The sequence below is a fragment of the Phoenix dactylifera genome, chromosome 12 (assembly GCF_051530095.1).
Source record: "Phoenix dactylifera cultivar Ajwa chromosome 12, Ajwa_hap1_PhDact_Kaust_v1.1, whole genome shotgun sequence".
In the NCBI taxonomy this organism is placed as follows: Eukaryota; Viridiplantae; Streptophyta; class Magnoliopsida; order Arecales; family Arecaceae; genus Phoenix; species Phoenix dactylifera.
The window spans coordinates 20391046-20406867 of NC_143201.1; the positions used below are offsets into that span (position 1 = coordinate 20391046).

General features: G+C 38.8%; 1 protein-coding gene and 1 long non-coding RNA gene across 3 annotated transcripts; one reads left to right on the forward strand and one right to left on the reverse strand.

Moving 5' to 3' along the window:
- Nucleotides 1-2721: 2721 nt before the first annotated feature.
- Nucleotides 2722-14253, forward strand: LOC148700476 (uncharacterized). Of its 2 annotated transcripts, XR_015972158.1 has the most exons (3): nucleotides 2722-3713; nucleotides 5282-5353; nucleotides 13238-14253. It is a non-coding gene; the product is annotated as an uncharacterized LOC148700476 (long non-coding RNA). The 2 variants fall into 2 exon arrangements; XR_015972157.1 differs by having other exon boundaries at nucleotides 2722-5353.
- On the reverse strand, nucleotides 13390-15285 carry LOC103701787 (transcription factor bHLH94-like). Its single transcript, XM_008783958.6, has 3 exons — nucleotides 14631-15285; nucleotides 13794-14219; nucleotides 13390-13670 (listed from the first exon to the last, which is right to left on the reverse strand). The coding sequence occupies exons 1-3, from the start codon at nucleotides 15090-15092 to the stop codon at nucleotides 13575-13577; spliced, it is 984 nt and encodes a 327-aa protein (XP_008782180.3). The 5' UTR covers nucleotides 15093-15285; the 3' UTR covers nucleotides 13390-13574.
- Between the last annotated feature and the right edge of the window lie 537 nt (nucleotides 15286-15822).

A 15822-nucleotide genomic window follows, 5' to 3' on the forward strand; every position in this document is an offset into this window, starting at 1 on the left:
GAATTTATGATTTTGGATAAAATTACAAGACTGCTTAGTGACTCTATTGCCACCATAAATATTGGAAGAATAGCTGAGAATAAGAAGCATCTATGGTGGAAGCATATTTATTGTGATAAATACAGCTTCAAATATCTAAAGAATGAGATGACTATGCGGAAATTTAGATTTTTGATCATGTTTTATTAAAAAGGTTAAGATTAATGCAAATATATATGTGTGTGTGAGAGAGACAAAGCATGCATATATACATGCACCTTTTCATAAATATTTATAAGTATATTAAACCGTTGTTTAAAAGCCAACCATTATAAATGTTTCTAAAGTAGATATCTCTTTATTAGAGAATGTACAGATAATTTTAAATTTTGAATAATATTTTTTATTATTGTTACACTTGTTCTGTTTTTTATATATATATATATATAATTGTTTCCCTTGTTCTTTGGAGCTTTATTCTTTTATCAAAAAATTTCTTATCATGTCTACCATTTTTTTTCTATCGTTGCCTCTTGAATATTCTTCTTCTTCTTCTTTTTATATGCAGCCCATTGAAACTATTAATTTGCTTCTTTAACACAAACATTTAATAGGTTTATATTCTTGATTAGAAAAGCAGAAACTTTTGATAGGTTTGATTTGAAGACAAAAGTAGATAAGGAAAGGTGACAAATAAGTTCAAAATACTAGAGGACCGACCAGCCTAGAGACTACTCCCTATTATTTAGATGATTATGATACAGTACGCATTTCTAACCACTATGGTGTCTGTTGTTTTGACTTGGAGATGAGTTAAATGACGCATTGTCCAAACCATCTAACTTTTGTGAGATAAAAAAAAAGAAGAAGATCTAAACTAGGGTACCACACTAAAGTGCATCAAGAGCAACAGCGGACCAGAAAAAGAAAACCTCTTGAGCATGGAGTGGTGTAGACTTGATCAAAGTGTTCAGCTATAAAAATGTCTCGTGTTTTAAGCTGGATTTGATTGATAGTTTTATGTCATTGCTTTATGCATGGTTGTTGAACGCCTTCTAACCATCCCACCTAATGATTTCAACAGCTTCAGTTCCGGTATTCCTTATGTAAGCTAAGATGCTTCCATCGATCTAGGGTCACATTAAAGAATAAATTCTAGATCCACCACTCTATTATTATGAGTTAACAATACAAAGAACATCTCATTCTAACAAACTTATTTTGGGGTTGCCTATATGCATTCTTTCTCAACATCGGTTGTTGCTACCTTGCATTGGATCCTTCGTCAACACAAAAAAAAAAAAAAAAAAAAAAAAAAATCTTGCATTGGATTCTTCATGATTTTTCTTCCAATTAGTCAGTACTAGTGCGTACTTGGGTCCATGCCCTTGTCCCTTTCTTTCAATTATATTCAAATCTCCTTCGATGAGATTTTTGGCAAGAAATCCACAGGTCTGAGCCAGCTCAAATGGCCGTTTGTAGGTTTATTTTGAGCAGTGCCTCGTCTATCTTAAATTGACTTGTTTGTAACTTCATTCCCTCGGCTTGGATATTTCCACCTTTTCTAATTTCTACGGCTAGTCTCATTCAACTAACTTCTTCAGTAGAAGAATCAAAATTCTACTTCTCAAATAATAGGAGCTAAAGATGGACCGTTGAGACCTGAAATTTGATTTCATATTTGGCTAATAGATGAATATAATTATTTCTACTAAAGCATGTCTGCAGACAATTGGAACTGCCTATTGGCCTTCAGAAAGCAAGATTTAAACGGCTAGTAAGGTCCGTTGAGTTGGGCCCAAAGAATTCGGACTCTGACAACGTTTATTGGTTGCAATAGCCCTTTCTACTGTAGGAATAGTCAGAAATCCAGCAAGCACATGGAATAAGAGAATAAAAGAATAAAGAGAGAGGGGTAGAAAGAAGCGGGGTGAATTGGTAGAAAAGACGGCTTATGCGTGCATAACTACATCCCATAATGGCAGAAATTAAAAGGACTTGGGACACCCAAAATCCTAGAAAGCAAGGGCAATTGGCTCAAATAAAAAGATGATTTAACTTATTCCTAAAATTTGGAAATAGTTAGATTCATAATTTCTTTTTGATAAACTGGATAAATTAAAATATCATCCAAATATGGATACATCTGTAGAAATAAAAAAAACAAAATATTTAAAAATTAACTTAAAAAAATTTATAATAGAACCTCATAATACAATTTTACATTATTAGCATTCTTATAAAGCCCTAAACAAAGCAATGTATGCATCATTCATCAGCAAACTCGCAGAAGGTTGCTGGCTTAAGCTAGCTCAAATCTCTATTTCTTTCTAGAATTTTCTCCTAGGGTAGGTTATGCATGAACAAAGCCTTTTGTAATAAAGCTAACATGTGGCAAAGAATATCTTGCTTTGACCATAACCAAATTATTTGTGAAATAGCTATGTTAATTGTCAGAATAATACTTTATTCTGTCACTTATTCCCGGTAATTCAGCAGCCAAAAGAGAGAACCCACATCTCACCCCAAAATGGTTTGACCGATATGCATAACTTTTTGCGGGCTACTGATTCCTCTCCCTATGTTCCCCCCTGCGCCGCACGTGCCAATTGCTTACCCAAGTAAGTCTACGATGCAGCGGAGCCTCTTCCAGGTGGACGACGCGGACGTCGACCACGTGTAGCATATCCGGCTCGCCGAGCCCACCATCCGGTATATTGCCGCCTCGGCTTGCAAGCCCGGCGACTCGCCTCCTCGGCGCCGCCGCCGACGACGGCTGCCTCGTCCGCCCGCCAACTTCCGCTCGGATAACTCCTCCGCCTCCTCCCCAAGTGCGGCCACGCCTTCCACCTCCCCTGCATCCATACCTGGCTCGGCTGCCACCTCAACTGCCCCCTCTGCCGGGCCCCTATCGTCGCCCGGGCTACCGCTGGTCTCCCTTCTTCTTCTTCTTCTTCTTCTTCATCCCTCGCCTAAGCCACCGATCCGGTGGGCCCCAAGTCAAGCTCCTCTCCTCTGGCGGAGGATACAGATCGCCGTCCGCCCACCGGATACCGATCGAGTGGAACCTGAAGAGAAAACAAAGAGCGGAGTGACAGAAATTGGAACTGGAACTGGAACTGCGACTGACCCAATAGCAGTGTCTTCTTCTACGCCGCCAAGTTCGCAGTTTTGGATGCCAAGTGATCTGGAGGAAGATGGGTTGCGGCCGGTTCGGCAGTCGGTCTTCATGGACTCATCCTTCCTTGCTGCTCTCCTCCTCAAGGCAGATGAGGAGGAAGATCCAGCGAGGAGAGAAAAGATTCCGACTTTGAAAAAGAAAACACTCCTAAGAACAGGGGAAAGCAGGGGAACGCTTCAAAGGGAGCTTCTCAGCAGAAGGATCCTCAAGAAATGGAAAGGTCTCTATCAAGCAGCGGCGCGGGCTCTTGTTGTCGAGACATGGACGAGGCCGGAGTGCAGTTGTTTCATTGTGATAAGCTCACGTTCCTATGATAGAGAATTTTGAGGATAGGGTGTGTTCTCAGCAAGTAGGGAGCCGCCTGTCTCTGTTGATACAACTGTGTACAGATTTGAAAGGTTAAAAAGAAATCTTTCCTTGCTTTGGGTACTGGACAAACTACTCTTATGGTTGAATGCAAAATTTTTGAGTTTCTTATAGCAGCTAGCTGAATGAATGTGTGTGTGTGTTTTTTTTATTTTCAGATGAACCAGCTTTATCCCTGTTGGAATTGGTAAGTTAATTTTGAAGTCGTTTCCATTATAGACTACCCGCTTCTTTGTGCTTATATGATATGAATGAATGAAGGATCTATGCCAGCCTTCCTTATATGCTTGCCTTCTTGATTATAGTTAACTAGTGATGGGCACAATTTTGGAGGCTCTGATGTTCTGTTAGCAGATATGCCATATGTTATTTCTTTTTTTTTGGTGAAACGGCTTCTCACTACATTCGACTATGAGAGAGCCCAGAGCCATCATAAGACAAAACATGATCTAATGCATGTGGCACTCGATCGGAGATACCCCATACTACAAACCTGGAGTGGTTTCTATGCACATGACCAAGCAACAAGAATGCCGATCTAGACTACGAAAATAAAGCAATTTACACGCAATTCACTTACAACCTAATAAAATATTTTTTAGTTCAAAAGTATGTTGACGTTTAAGACTGAAGTAAAGAACATTTTTTTGTTTTCCTTATCAATCTTATCTAAATCTGCATGTGCCCAACTGGATAATATGCATTAGAATGTTAAAAGAATGAAAGATTGTTTTTAGATGGCAAAACCTAGTTGTTTGATTCAACAGAATAAGTTGTAATTCATTAATTTTTGTATTAGGTGTGGCTTCCTCAATGTTAGATAATTGTCTTATATTATTTATGTTCTTACTTCATATTGTTTTTTTTCGATGCAAGACCTTCAGAACATTCATTAAATCTCCGCAAAAATTGTATCGCTACTTTTATAAGGGCAAATTATTTATATTAAATACAACCAGATGCTTAGTGGAAATATATGCGATGCCACTTGTGGGATTTGTTCTTTAACTTTTGGATTTAGTTGGTTTAGATTGTCTCTAGCCATATGCATAGTTGCTTCTGCATTTGTAAAGCTTAATAGAGTATGAAAGGCTAATGATAACATTTTGTCTTGTATTTTCAATTCTTATATTTTATACAGAAATTTGCACTGCAAGAAGTAACGCTAACAGCCTATGCTATGGTACAGATAGTAAAATGCATAGCGAATTATTTTTCTTAATGCTTACCGATATATTCATGTAAATATGGTTGGTAGCATGTCTTCATGGGATGATGATCACTTTTTATGGTTCTGAATATAACCTGTCTCATATTTATGATCCGGAATGCATGAAACGATCATTTCTTTAAGTCGCTTTGGTTGTTTAGAGTGCTGCATTTATCATTTGGATTCATAGAGAGTGATTCTGTTAATTTGGATTCTTTCCTGTAATAATATTCTTGTAGGCTTCAAATGATGAATAAATATGTCGCTTTCAGAAACCCTATTCTAGATATATTTGGTGCTTTAAAACCTACAAATTTTAACATGGAATAAGATGCTGCACAAAGCATGTACTAAGTTGCCAAGTCATTAACTTTAGGGCCTCCTACAAGACAAATTTCTGTGTAAAGTTGCATGTTGACAGGGCATTTTGTTCTTCCAATTATTTAATTTGTGATGCAGTTTTGTAATGATGACATGATGTATGTTTCTACTTGTCCTTGAACTCTCCTGGCTGTTGGGAAAAATTCATAAACATAATTTTGCAGATAGAGATTGTTGGTTGTAACCAGGTGTTGACGATGAGCTTGTAATCAAGGCAAAGTTGCATTCTGTGGCTGGTAAGAGTTGTTGAGCTCTATGTGATTGTTCTATATATTGCTTATGTACATGATTTTTTTGAAAGCTACCTGTCATAATGGCAATGTCCAGAGGATAGATAAATACACAATTATGCATAATCTTGGAATATCCAGATCACATGAATGAACTGCAGAATGATCTAGTTCTTTTTATCAATTCATTTCACAATCATCAACAACCTTTGATGCATCTTCTAGCTTTGACATCAACCAGGTTGGGGCTATAGAGCTGGGGACTATTCATAAAACTTGACAGATTAATTTCATAGATTTTAGATTGGCTATAGGATGACTATCAAGCCTCATCAAGTCTTTTTAATGTATGAGTACAAAAATGGCTGCTGCATGGTGCATTATAGGATGATGGAAGAGATGCCTCTACATTGACGAGTATAACTTAATGGTCATAGTTATAGATTTGGAACATGTGAGATCAGTGTTAGAACATGAATCACATTAGGCAATATGAGCATCAGCTTTGCATCTCGGATCTTCCTCTCTGAGGCTTTTGGGGGGGAGAATTACAGCTTCAGCATATACTGTCACATATTTTGTTTTCTTCATTTACATAAATTTCAGAATGCTAGCAACTAAAATCAAAAATGTAAATACGAGTTGCCCATGTCCTTGGCTGCTTGATAGCGTATCAGTGTTCTTTACTTGGTTGACATCATTGTATACGCATCTCTCAGTTGTCTATATCATCCTCTAAGTCTGATGATTGCTCCTTCTTTAACTATCTCCTCGGAGGTTTAGTTAAATTCGTTTGATGATTGATCTGATCGATCTCTGCCTTCACATTTATTGTTTGATAGAGGGACATCACCCACTTATGGTCCTGGCAATCAGGGATCCTGGTAGGGGCAAACTGAGGAGAGTCCTAACCTTTACTTTTTTCTGCATGAGTGGCAGCCCCAAGACTCAAACCTGCACTATTACACTTGTCAGCCCAAGCCTTTTACTATTACACCAAGCAGTGACCCCTTGCATCTATAAGAGGATACTACGGATGGAGTCAACAACTTTATAGTTGTGGAGAGGTTTGTGGTGAGGTTCCGTTAGTGGATAGCCATCTTGCATCTTTGTTCCCCACATTTTATAGCATACCATCAGATTATATGGATTTTGTGGTTGATCCTTGAAGTGTTAGGTTAGGGGGTCTATGTGGTTGAGATTCTGTTTTCAGGAGAAGCCAGTGGGATGAGGTTTCTAGGAAGTTGGTTCTTTTTTTTTTGGACATGGTGACTCTTTGCAGGATATCATGGTTGCTAAGAATAAAAGCATGAGGCTCAAACTTAATATTTTCTCAGTAAGCTTTTATTGCAGTTTTCTTCACTTTGGTATGACTCCTTGTGAGCGGAGATTGGTGCTGTTAATGGAATGGGCTCAAGTTGGACCACCGCTAGCCTAGGACCATTGCCAATCAGCAAAAGTAAACATTGACCATTATTAGGATCAAATTCAAAATTTTGGGCTAGACCTGAATCTCATTCTTATAGCCGAACCTCATGAGCATTGTTATTTGCATTTGAGGTATGCAATATGGCGGATTCGCTAGATCGTTCTTTTGGATGGTGATGTTAAGGTGAGAGCATTATTCAGATTCATGATGTGGTGGTTTTGGTTAGCTCACTGCATGAAGTTTCTCAAGAGGAGATACAGATTTCATAAAAATAATTGGTAGAGCTGGTTAATGCTGGGAACAAAATTTCTGTTACAAAATGGATCCTCTTCACATAAAATAAATATTGTGTATTTCAGTCATAATTTCCTTATCAAGGCTAGCTTAAACTTAAACAAAAATATGTACTGTAAAGCAACCACTCTAGAAAGACAAGGTGCAGCATCATCTTTAGATATTCCTCGAGCAAGATATTATATTCTTGATCCTCTTCCTGTTAGGTCAGAAATATTTTTAGACCAAAAGTTGGGCTCTTCGTAAGGCCTTGCTGAAGGATAAGAGGAGTTTATTGAAGTGGACTCAGCTGTTGATATGAAACATATAATGGGCAAGAGTAAAGGGCCTTATTAGAGATGCCCGTTAAATTTTGATTTTATGAAGCTCATAACTGAGGTTTGATATGATAATTGAAATGCCATAAGATTGACGTGCAAATTTTGATTGAAGTGGAACCAAGGATTTTGATTTTGTTGATCAGTTCGGAGTAAATTAGCATTTGCAAGGCAAAGCAGAACAAGAAAATTAGCATTGTCATTAGTCTCTTTACTCATTTTCATTTGCGCATATTGGCCTTCAGCAGTAGCATCATATCTAAGCAGTCCAACCTGTCATATTTTTCAATATAAATCAGCATTTCACATCATAAAGTCTGACTGATATTTCCTTTATGATCATTCTCTCACATTTCTTTTCTACTAAAAGGATCAGAACTGAATTTTAAGCTTCAAGAACTCTCTATTTGACTGGTTGCTTTCTTTTATCTTTTTGGGTGCTTCCAACAGGGGAGAACAACTCTTCCTGAAACATTCGAATCCGTTGGTTTGAAGTTTTTAAAGTCCTTGGACTCTTTCTTTGATTTTTTTTTTTAGTCATACATCTCAATAAAAATTCACTGTCAATTAAAACAAAAGAAGAAATAGCAAAAAGGGAATAGATTTCATGAGCATGGCAGTTGATTAATGTAAGTCAGCAGTTATGTAAAATATCTCTGACAAATGTCGCTTGAGCTGTGAAATCTCCTTCCGATTTATATTATTGAGCAGATGGCAAAGTGTTACTGAAGATAATTCATATCTAGTTTAGAATGAAACAGCAGACCTAGTAGTCATGATTTATGTCAATACCGCACTGAAAACAGCCAGCAGGAGTTACCATAGAAATATATGAAAGAAAATAATAATGCAGAAAGCAAATTTGAACTCATTCTGCTATAACTGAAAGATCCATGCAGGATTATAAAATCCATACTAATCAGCAATTGTTTATGCTTCTCAGTATGGTGAAATTCTTATTTATATAACAACAATAAATTTGAAGTTTATATTTTGCCATAGGGATTCTACTAAGAAAAATCTTGGGTTGGTAGACCTGATCAAAGGAATAAAAAGAAAATGCCAATTGTGCTGCATCTGCCATCAAGTTGGTAGTCTTCAAATGAGTTCCATTTTGTGCTTCTACCATGCTATTCTAAGTTACTTCCATAACATGCAAAAGGGTTGTAGCTGAGTCTAACTAGTGGAGGCTACGAGCATGCTGTCAGTAATTGTAAGAATTCAACCCTTGCGATTGCCAACCTTGCTTATCATGAATTATATAGAAATGCTTGCTATGCTAGTGAAATAAAATCTGTATTGATCATCTTTGCTAACATGAATTTTAGATAGAGGTACCAGCACAGCTTTTTTATTTTCTACCCCATTTTTTTATGGTATCATGGTCAAAGCAAATTCATTAGCCCTTCCTCATTCAAATAAAAAGAAAAAAGGAAAAAGGAAAACAAATCAAGTTTGGCTATTTGATAATTTAGAGGGTTGATGACAATGCCTACTGTTTTCTAGTTGATAGTTCTTGTAGTTTTCACAGACCATTGAATTATTCTTTGATTCTTTACACTAAAAGTTTTCTCTGTGCATGCGTGGGTGCACGTGTATGCTTAGCACACACCCTTACCATTCAGGGATTTGGAAGCCATTTTTACTAGTGGAGAAAGGATGAGGGAAAGAAAGGAAGAGGGAAAGAAGAAAGTTACAAATAATGATGCAACAAATAAGTGTTTGACTACTAGTGGAGAAAGGAAGAGGAAAAGAAAGATTGGAATTTCCTCCTACAATGAATTTAGCGAACCTGTGCATTGCAATTACCCTAACCACTAACCACTAACTTCTGTATTTTTGAAATCCTGACAAGTAGTCAGCCTATTGATATATTCCTTTGGCAGCAGATTGGAGGCTGCCAAATGCCTCATTCAATAGAGGCTAGGCTTTCAAATTCTGCATCCAATGATCAGTGTCTCCATTCCGCCTTGTTCATGATGCAGGGTTATCTTGCCTGTGCCTTTCCACTGTCCATTAGGATGTGACAGGAGTTGCCGAGACCAGAGGGTTTAAACAAGTTTTTTGCCCATAGTGCCATCTACTGTAGCTAGGTTTGGATACTGAAATATCTCGCAATTCTTCGGAGACTGAAATATCTTTGACAAGCCTCTTTTTGAATGATGTTCATTTACTTAAAGTAAGCTAGATAATTTTGTTTTAGTGTCTGATGTATTGCTTTTAAAATTTATTTCAACTTATATGCTTATCGTGATATAGTTTAGATCCATCAAGATATGCTAGATAAATAATTCAAAGTATTTTAACTAAGACATGGTAGAAAAAGCAAATAATGCATACAGTATTTTTGATGTTAATAAGCCTCTAAATGAACTTTGAAATATGATAAATCATGATAACTATCTGAACCCAGAAAGACATCATGGAGAAGTTTGGAAGATCTTCATAAACTTCAGTATAAGAAAAAGAAAAGATGTAAATAAAGCCTCTTTGACAGGGCAGCCCTTATCACCTCATTTATGCCAGTTGGACAGGACATAAATTCTTTTAAGACTCATCTCATTGCTCTGAATTCACTTATTCTGCATCTGGAATCCCAATTTTACCTAAGCATTTTTTCTCTGAAATAAACCTGAGCATTTTGTGAATCACACCCATTCCCCTCTTGTTTGTGAGGTTCATCACCAGCACTGGGTGCGGGTCCCCCATAAAGATCAAGAATAAGCTTAATTTGTGTGGCACCTAGCTGGTTTTGTCTACTCACATGTAAATATAGTGTTTCTTTCTTATATTTTACCTTTCCTCATTAATCAAGGTATTATATTTATTCAGTTTGAAAATCAAGTCAATTTTTTCTCTCAAGAATCAAGTGTATAATCAGATTCCATCATGTCTATCACAACTAGAGGGAACCCAATCAAGCTTTTGTCATTCTTAGAATAAGCTCATGTCTAGGAGAAGAGAAAAAATAGTGCCTTTGTCATTCTTAGGATTTGAAGCCATTGGATAATATAGCAATCTTGATTAAGTATCCCACCTAAATATGGGCCCCGATGCTCTTTAACGAACTTATGGCGTGCATCCATTCACACATTCAATAATGGCCAAAATCCCCAATCAAGCTTGACTTTCTGACCCCTATTACTTTTGTTGGTTTCCTCCTCTGCCGAACTTTCCTTCCTTATCAAGTAACTTCGTTTTTATTAGGAAGAGGGGGTTGCATGAAGTCATTAACTTAATCAACCCCATCTTTTGTGTTGTTTTGTTATGGGGGACCATCAACTTTGCAGATTGAGTGCTTGTCCACAGCCTGTTAAGATTCTTTCACCAGATTTATCTGCCCTAAGAGCATTGTTAATTGCTTTGAATTAACATTCGATTTGTTAATTGCTTTCTGTTGATATATATAGCAGCTTCTTAACACCTATATTAGACACTGTTCACCATGGAATTCTACTTATAGTCTCTAGGAACCAGGCCATAGAAACTGTGGTGCTATTTTTAACTTGTCCATCAGCAGATATTAATCTGATCTGTCTCCAAGACTCCAACTCAATTATCATCAAACCAGTCTAGAAAAATAATATCTACCTAAAACTTGGATTCGATTTAATCATTACCAGAATGCATAATCATCAATGTCACAAACAGATTGTCACACTGCACTAGAAAAGTCTCTTAGGATAAAAATTCTGCCATTTTAGTGATATTAATGAGTGGAAACATTAGTAAGAAGAGAAGTAGCACAGGTTACAGTGGCTGATCAAGTGACTAATTAAGTTGATGTCAGAAGTATCAGGGCCATGGTGAGGTTCTGAATATCCATCTGATATATCATTTATTGGCATCTCTCGAATAATGCTGCGTGCATTCTTCTGTCAAGTTGCCACTGCAGGGTAATGGAAGCAGTTTGAATTTTCTGACACCTAAGAATTCTTGGTGTTGTGGAAACTCAACATTGAGTTGAAATTTCAGCACTCTATTTGGCTCTGCTGAGTGATGATTACCTTCCCAGTAAAAGAATTATATAATCAGCAATTAGTTTATTTTAAGTCATCTTAAATTCTTCAAATTCCGCCAACTAAAAATTCATATTCTAGAGTCTTAATGCTGAGTTGAAATTTCCGTGCAGCGAATTCTTAGTATCTGTTGGTTTCCCTCCCAGTAAATGAATTATATAATATGTGTAAATTAGTCTAAGCTGTATGTAATACAACCAAGGTCTTGCACGTTCTCAGCTGAAAAATCTTCATGAAATTTCTTGGGAGCCTTGTCTATCATATTCCTGTCAACACTTTGATAAACCTCTGATTGAGAGGAACCCATGGTTTGCCAAAGCAAGCACCTTTTAGTTCCTCGGTGATACTGGATGTAAACTAATTTTTCTCACTAGTTCCTCTTCCCTTAAATCTCATCTCCATAGCGACGCCTATGGATCAAACAGTTAGAAGTTTTTTGGACTCTCAACTTGATTTCATCCTCTATGTGTTGGACTTTTAGGCAAGAATCGCCAGTGAAACTTAGGAGACCACTTGGTAGAAAGGAATAACTATCTTGCTAATTAGGCTGTTTGTTCTTAAAGATTCACCTCAACTTGATAGGAGCCTATCCAAAAGTAAAACGGTAAGCCTCTTGATTAGCAGTGAATGAGCAGCGGACTCAACCTAGAGAACCACATTGATGTCTAAAGATGCAAATTACAATAGTCAAATGGTTAACAATCCTAAACTTGCCTACCAGGAAAACATTGTATGTGTTTATATTACATCACACACAGTGGAATTAGGTTTGTGTCAATGCTCTTGTTAGGCTCCTAACTTACCTCAGGAAATCAATAGATTAGGTTTGTCTAATCCATCAGCTGAGAAGCAACTGTTCTGGCTTCTGGATTCCCAACTCTCCAATCCACTGGCCCTTCTGTTAGGTTATCTTTGAGGTACACATCCAACACAATCACAATAAACCAACCGGTTACACCACGTGAATCTCTGAAATGAGGGCCTTTTTGCTCGACAAGGTCACAGCAACTTCCATCCGAAGGCAAGTCAGTCATGAAATTACTGTGGCCCAGTGATCCCTTCTTTATTCCTCTCCTTGTCTTCCTTTCTGTCTTTCATTAGTACAAGGCAAACAATTTATTGCAGTACTCTTCCTTGCTTTATAAAATCACATGGTGGGGATTGTCTTTAGGCCTTTCACCTTTTAATCATTGCTCTTTAGACCCTTGGCGCAAAGGACCCCATCAGAAATTCCCTGTTTACCAACAACATGCCATGAGAAGTTGTCCTAGGTACTTTTTTCGAGTTTTTTCCCCCCTGTTTCGAATGTTACTTTCCTTTTTCTTTTCTTTTTCATATACCACATTCTAGCTCTCTGGTCTTAAACATATACTGCACAGCTCTGGCTGTTGACTGTTACTGTTGCATGCAAAAAGTTTGTTTTAACTCTAAAGTCATTCATGGCAGCTCTATTCGTTTAAATGTGAGGAAAATGACCGCTAGATTAATCTTGGTGGTACTTGATCCAAAGTCCATTACAATCAAATAGTTAACATAATAAAATTGAAGTATAACACTACGATTTATGGAAAACCTCTCCCTTTCTCTCAATGTTCAGATTGAGAGATCAATGGAGAATTGTGTCATTTTGATTTTCTTAAGATTATTAATACTTATATGTAGATTGTGGCAAATTTTGAAATCCACAGTGGTAATCTGGCTTTTCTGATAACCATAGCTACAAGAATTAAGAAAGTGCTTGAAAGTAATGGCACCTTGACAAGGTTTTGAAGTCAATGCAGCACCCGAAAATGGAGATAGGTCTATGCAACTAATTAAGTTTGCATTTCAGGCTGGTAGAGATGAGAGATGCTTCTTTAATCAGCAGTGTTCCAAAAGGTTGCTTATTGTTCTGCTGCGGAAAAGAAGGTTGCTTATAGCCAAGTTAGTGGGACATCTTATTTCCTACATCATGCGTTTCTCAACTCTCAGATCACTATCACAGATTTGAAAGTTCGACAGAGTCTATTTAAGCCATCTATGTCGCTCCCTCATCCAATTTCATGTGTCCCAAGATTCCTTTGGCAAAGACATGGAAAATGGTGACACATTTGGACCCAAACCATTTCGACAAATCAGAGATGATTAGATCCCAAAAGGATGTGGTTACACTCAAAGGCGAGTTCTTCTCAGTTGAAATTAGCCTCCTCTTGGATCCTCCCTAGCATTTGATATGCTGCAGTTGCAATCTCATCCACTGAAGTGAATTGGCAATCATCTTCCACCTGCCAATCACAAGAACATCCCTCTCAGATTCTAAATTCATATAGAAACAAAGCAATATAGAATGGAGACTAGGAATGTTTTTGAGGAAAGGGAACCAGAAAGGACGGGCACCCCCATGATACCTTGAGACTGAAGGAGTAGAGGACCAGCCGATCGACGGTTGTCACGTTGAGATGCAGCGTGGTGAGCCCCGTACTCTGCAAACCCACCACCATCTTGAGCAGCTGATTTGGCCGCCGCCTCGAGAGCACCTTAAGATTGGCATGGGTCTCCACCATTGTCACCTCGATGTCTGCCATGGCTGACCGGTTCTTAGCTGCCACTTCATTAGCATTGCTGCTGCTGCTGCTGCTGGTGTGGGTGCCGCTGCTGCTGCCGGAAGAGCATGATGAGTATTGGGGGAAGGCAAAGAAGTCAGCGAAGGGGGGAGTGAGATCGGTTGCATCGGATCGTTGCTTGAGCCTTTTCTGTACTTCAAGGGATTGCAGGAGCTGCTCGAGCTCCTTCACATAGTTTATTGCACCCCCTATGATTGATGCTTGATCACCCTGTCCATTTAGATACGCACATCACAACCCCACCTTTTTTTGGGAAGAAAGAAAATAATGACAAATGTATGATATTGAGGATTGTACAGGAGATTGCTTTGATGCCACCCTCAGTTGAACACAAGTTACTGCAAAGTTCTGATAGGATCCGATGCTCTAGTGCTACTATAAATATATTTTGTTAAATTTAGAGTTGCATTAGAAAAAAATATAAACATGATACAGATGCAAAGGAAAAGATTTATAAGAAAAATCGTTGGGTGAATTGATCTCGATCATGTTCTCAACATATATATATATATATATTATTGATAACCAAACCTATTAGAAGTGTATTATAAGCAGCAGGACAAAACCGACCCTGAGAAAGTTGTCTGAAAGCAGGGAAAACTAGGGAGGGAGGAGGCAGACCCTTTGAACATAGGAAGGTGGCATAAGGGACCGTAGCACGGCGAGGTACTCGTTCATTTGCTTCCGGCGGTTGCGCTCCACCGCAATGTGGATCATCCTCTGGCTCTCCACCTCCTCCTTGTTCTTGACGCTCTTTGCACGCCGTCTCTTCCTCCGCCCTGCCGCTGCCGCTGCCGCTGCCGCCTCCTTGGCCTCCCCCTCCAATGCTGTCCCCTCGCAAGCCTCCAGCAACGAGGAATTTGCATCCCACTCCTTGAGGTTTTGCACCAAGGAGGAGGAAGTGGGATCCCAATTCCCACCAACCTTACCACCCAACTCACATTCTAACGCCTCCACCTTCTTCTGCTCCTCCCCAACCCCCTCAAAGTCGTAGCCCCATGCTCCCCCTCCCATGGCATACCTCTCCTTGCAAGTATAATAACCAAAGGTGTTTTGTGGGAAAACTACAGCTTCTAGCGCCATTCTTTTTCTCCAGCTCTCATAAACCCAAAGACAGAATCCCAACTGACCTTTTCTCCGAAGGGGCAGGGAGATGGTGGCCTTTTAAAGGCCACAAGGAAGCAAAAGCAACAGTAACTTGCCACGTGAGCCCCAAGGGGTAGGGAAAGAGGTACGTGTTGTTTTGCGTTAGAGGGGCGGAGACCAATGATAATATAAAAACAATTGCTTGGAGGGCAGAGTCTATTGTTTGATTTGGTAATAATGTGGTTTGGCATCAAAGCCCCAGAGAGAAAGAGAGAGAGTAAAGGAGGGTGAAAGTGTGTTCCGGGGGAGAAATCGATGAGGTTGAGCGAGGGGAAAGGAAACAAACAGGATCAGAGTCTGAGATGAAGTGCGAGTGAGGGCCAATATGTGCGCGTAGTGGGAGTGCAGTGTGGTTATTGAGGTGTGAAACAATGTGATCACCACACCAGAGCTCGAGCTAAGACTCTCTTCCCCAAGTGCAATCATCTGCCATAAAGACTGGACTCTGTGGTTATTGAGGTGTGAAACAATGTGATCACCACACCAGAGCTCGAGCCAAGATTCTCTTCGCCAAGTGCAATCATCTGCCATAAAGACTGGACTCTGTTTCCCTCGATCTATGAGCACTGCAATGCATGTGTGCTCTCCAGATTTCCACTGTATAATCATTTAGTCTTGTTGGCTTTGTTCTGGCCAAGTTACTTCGGTCCTTTTGGAAGTCTTAAGT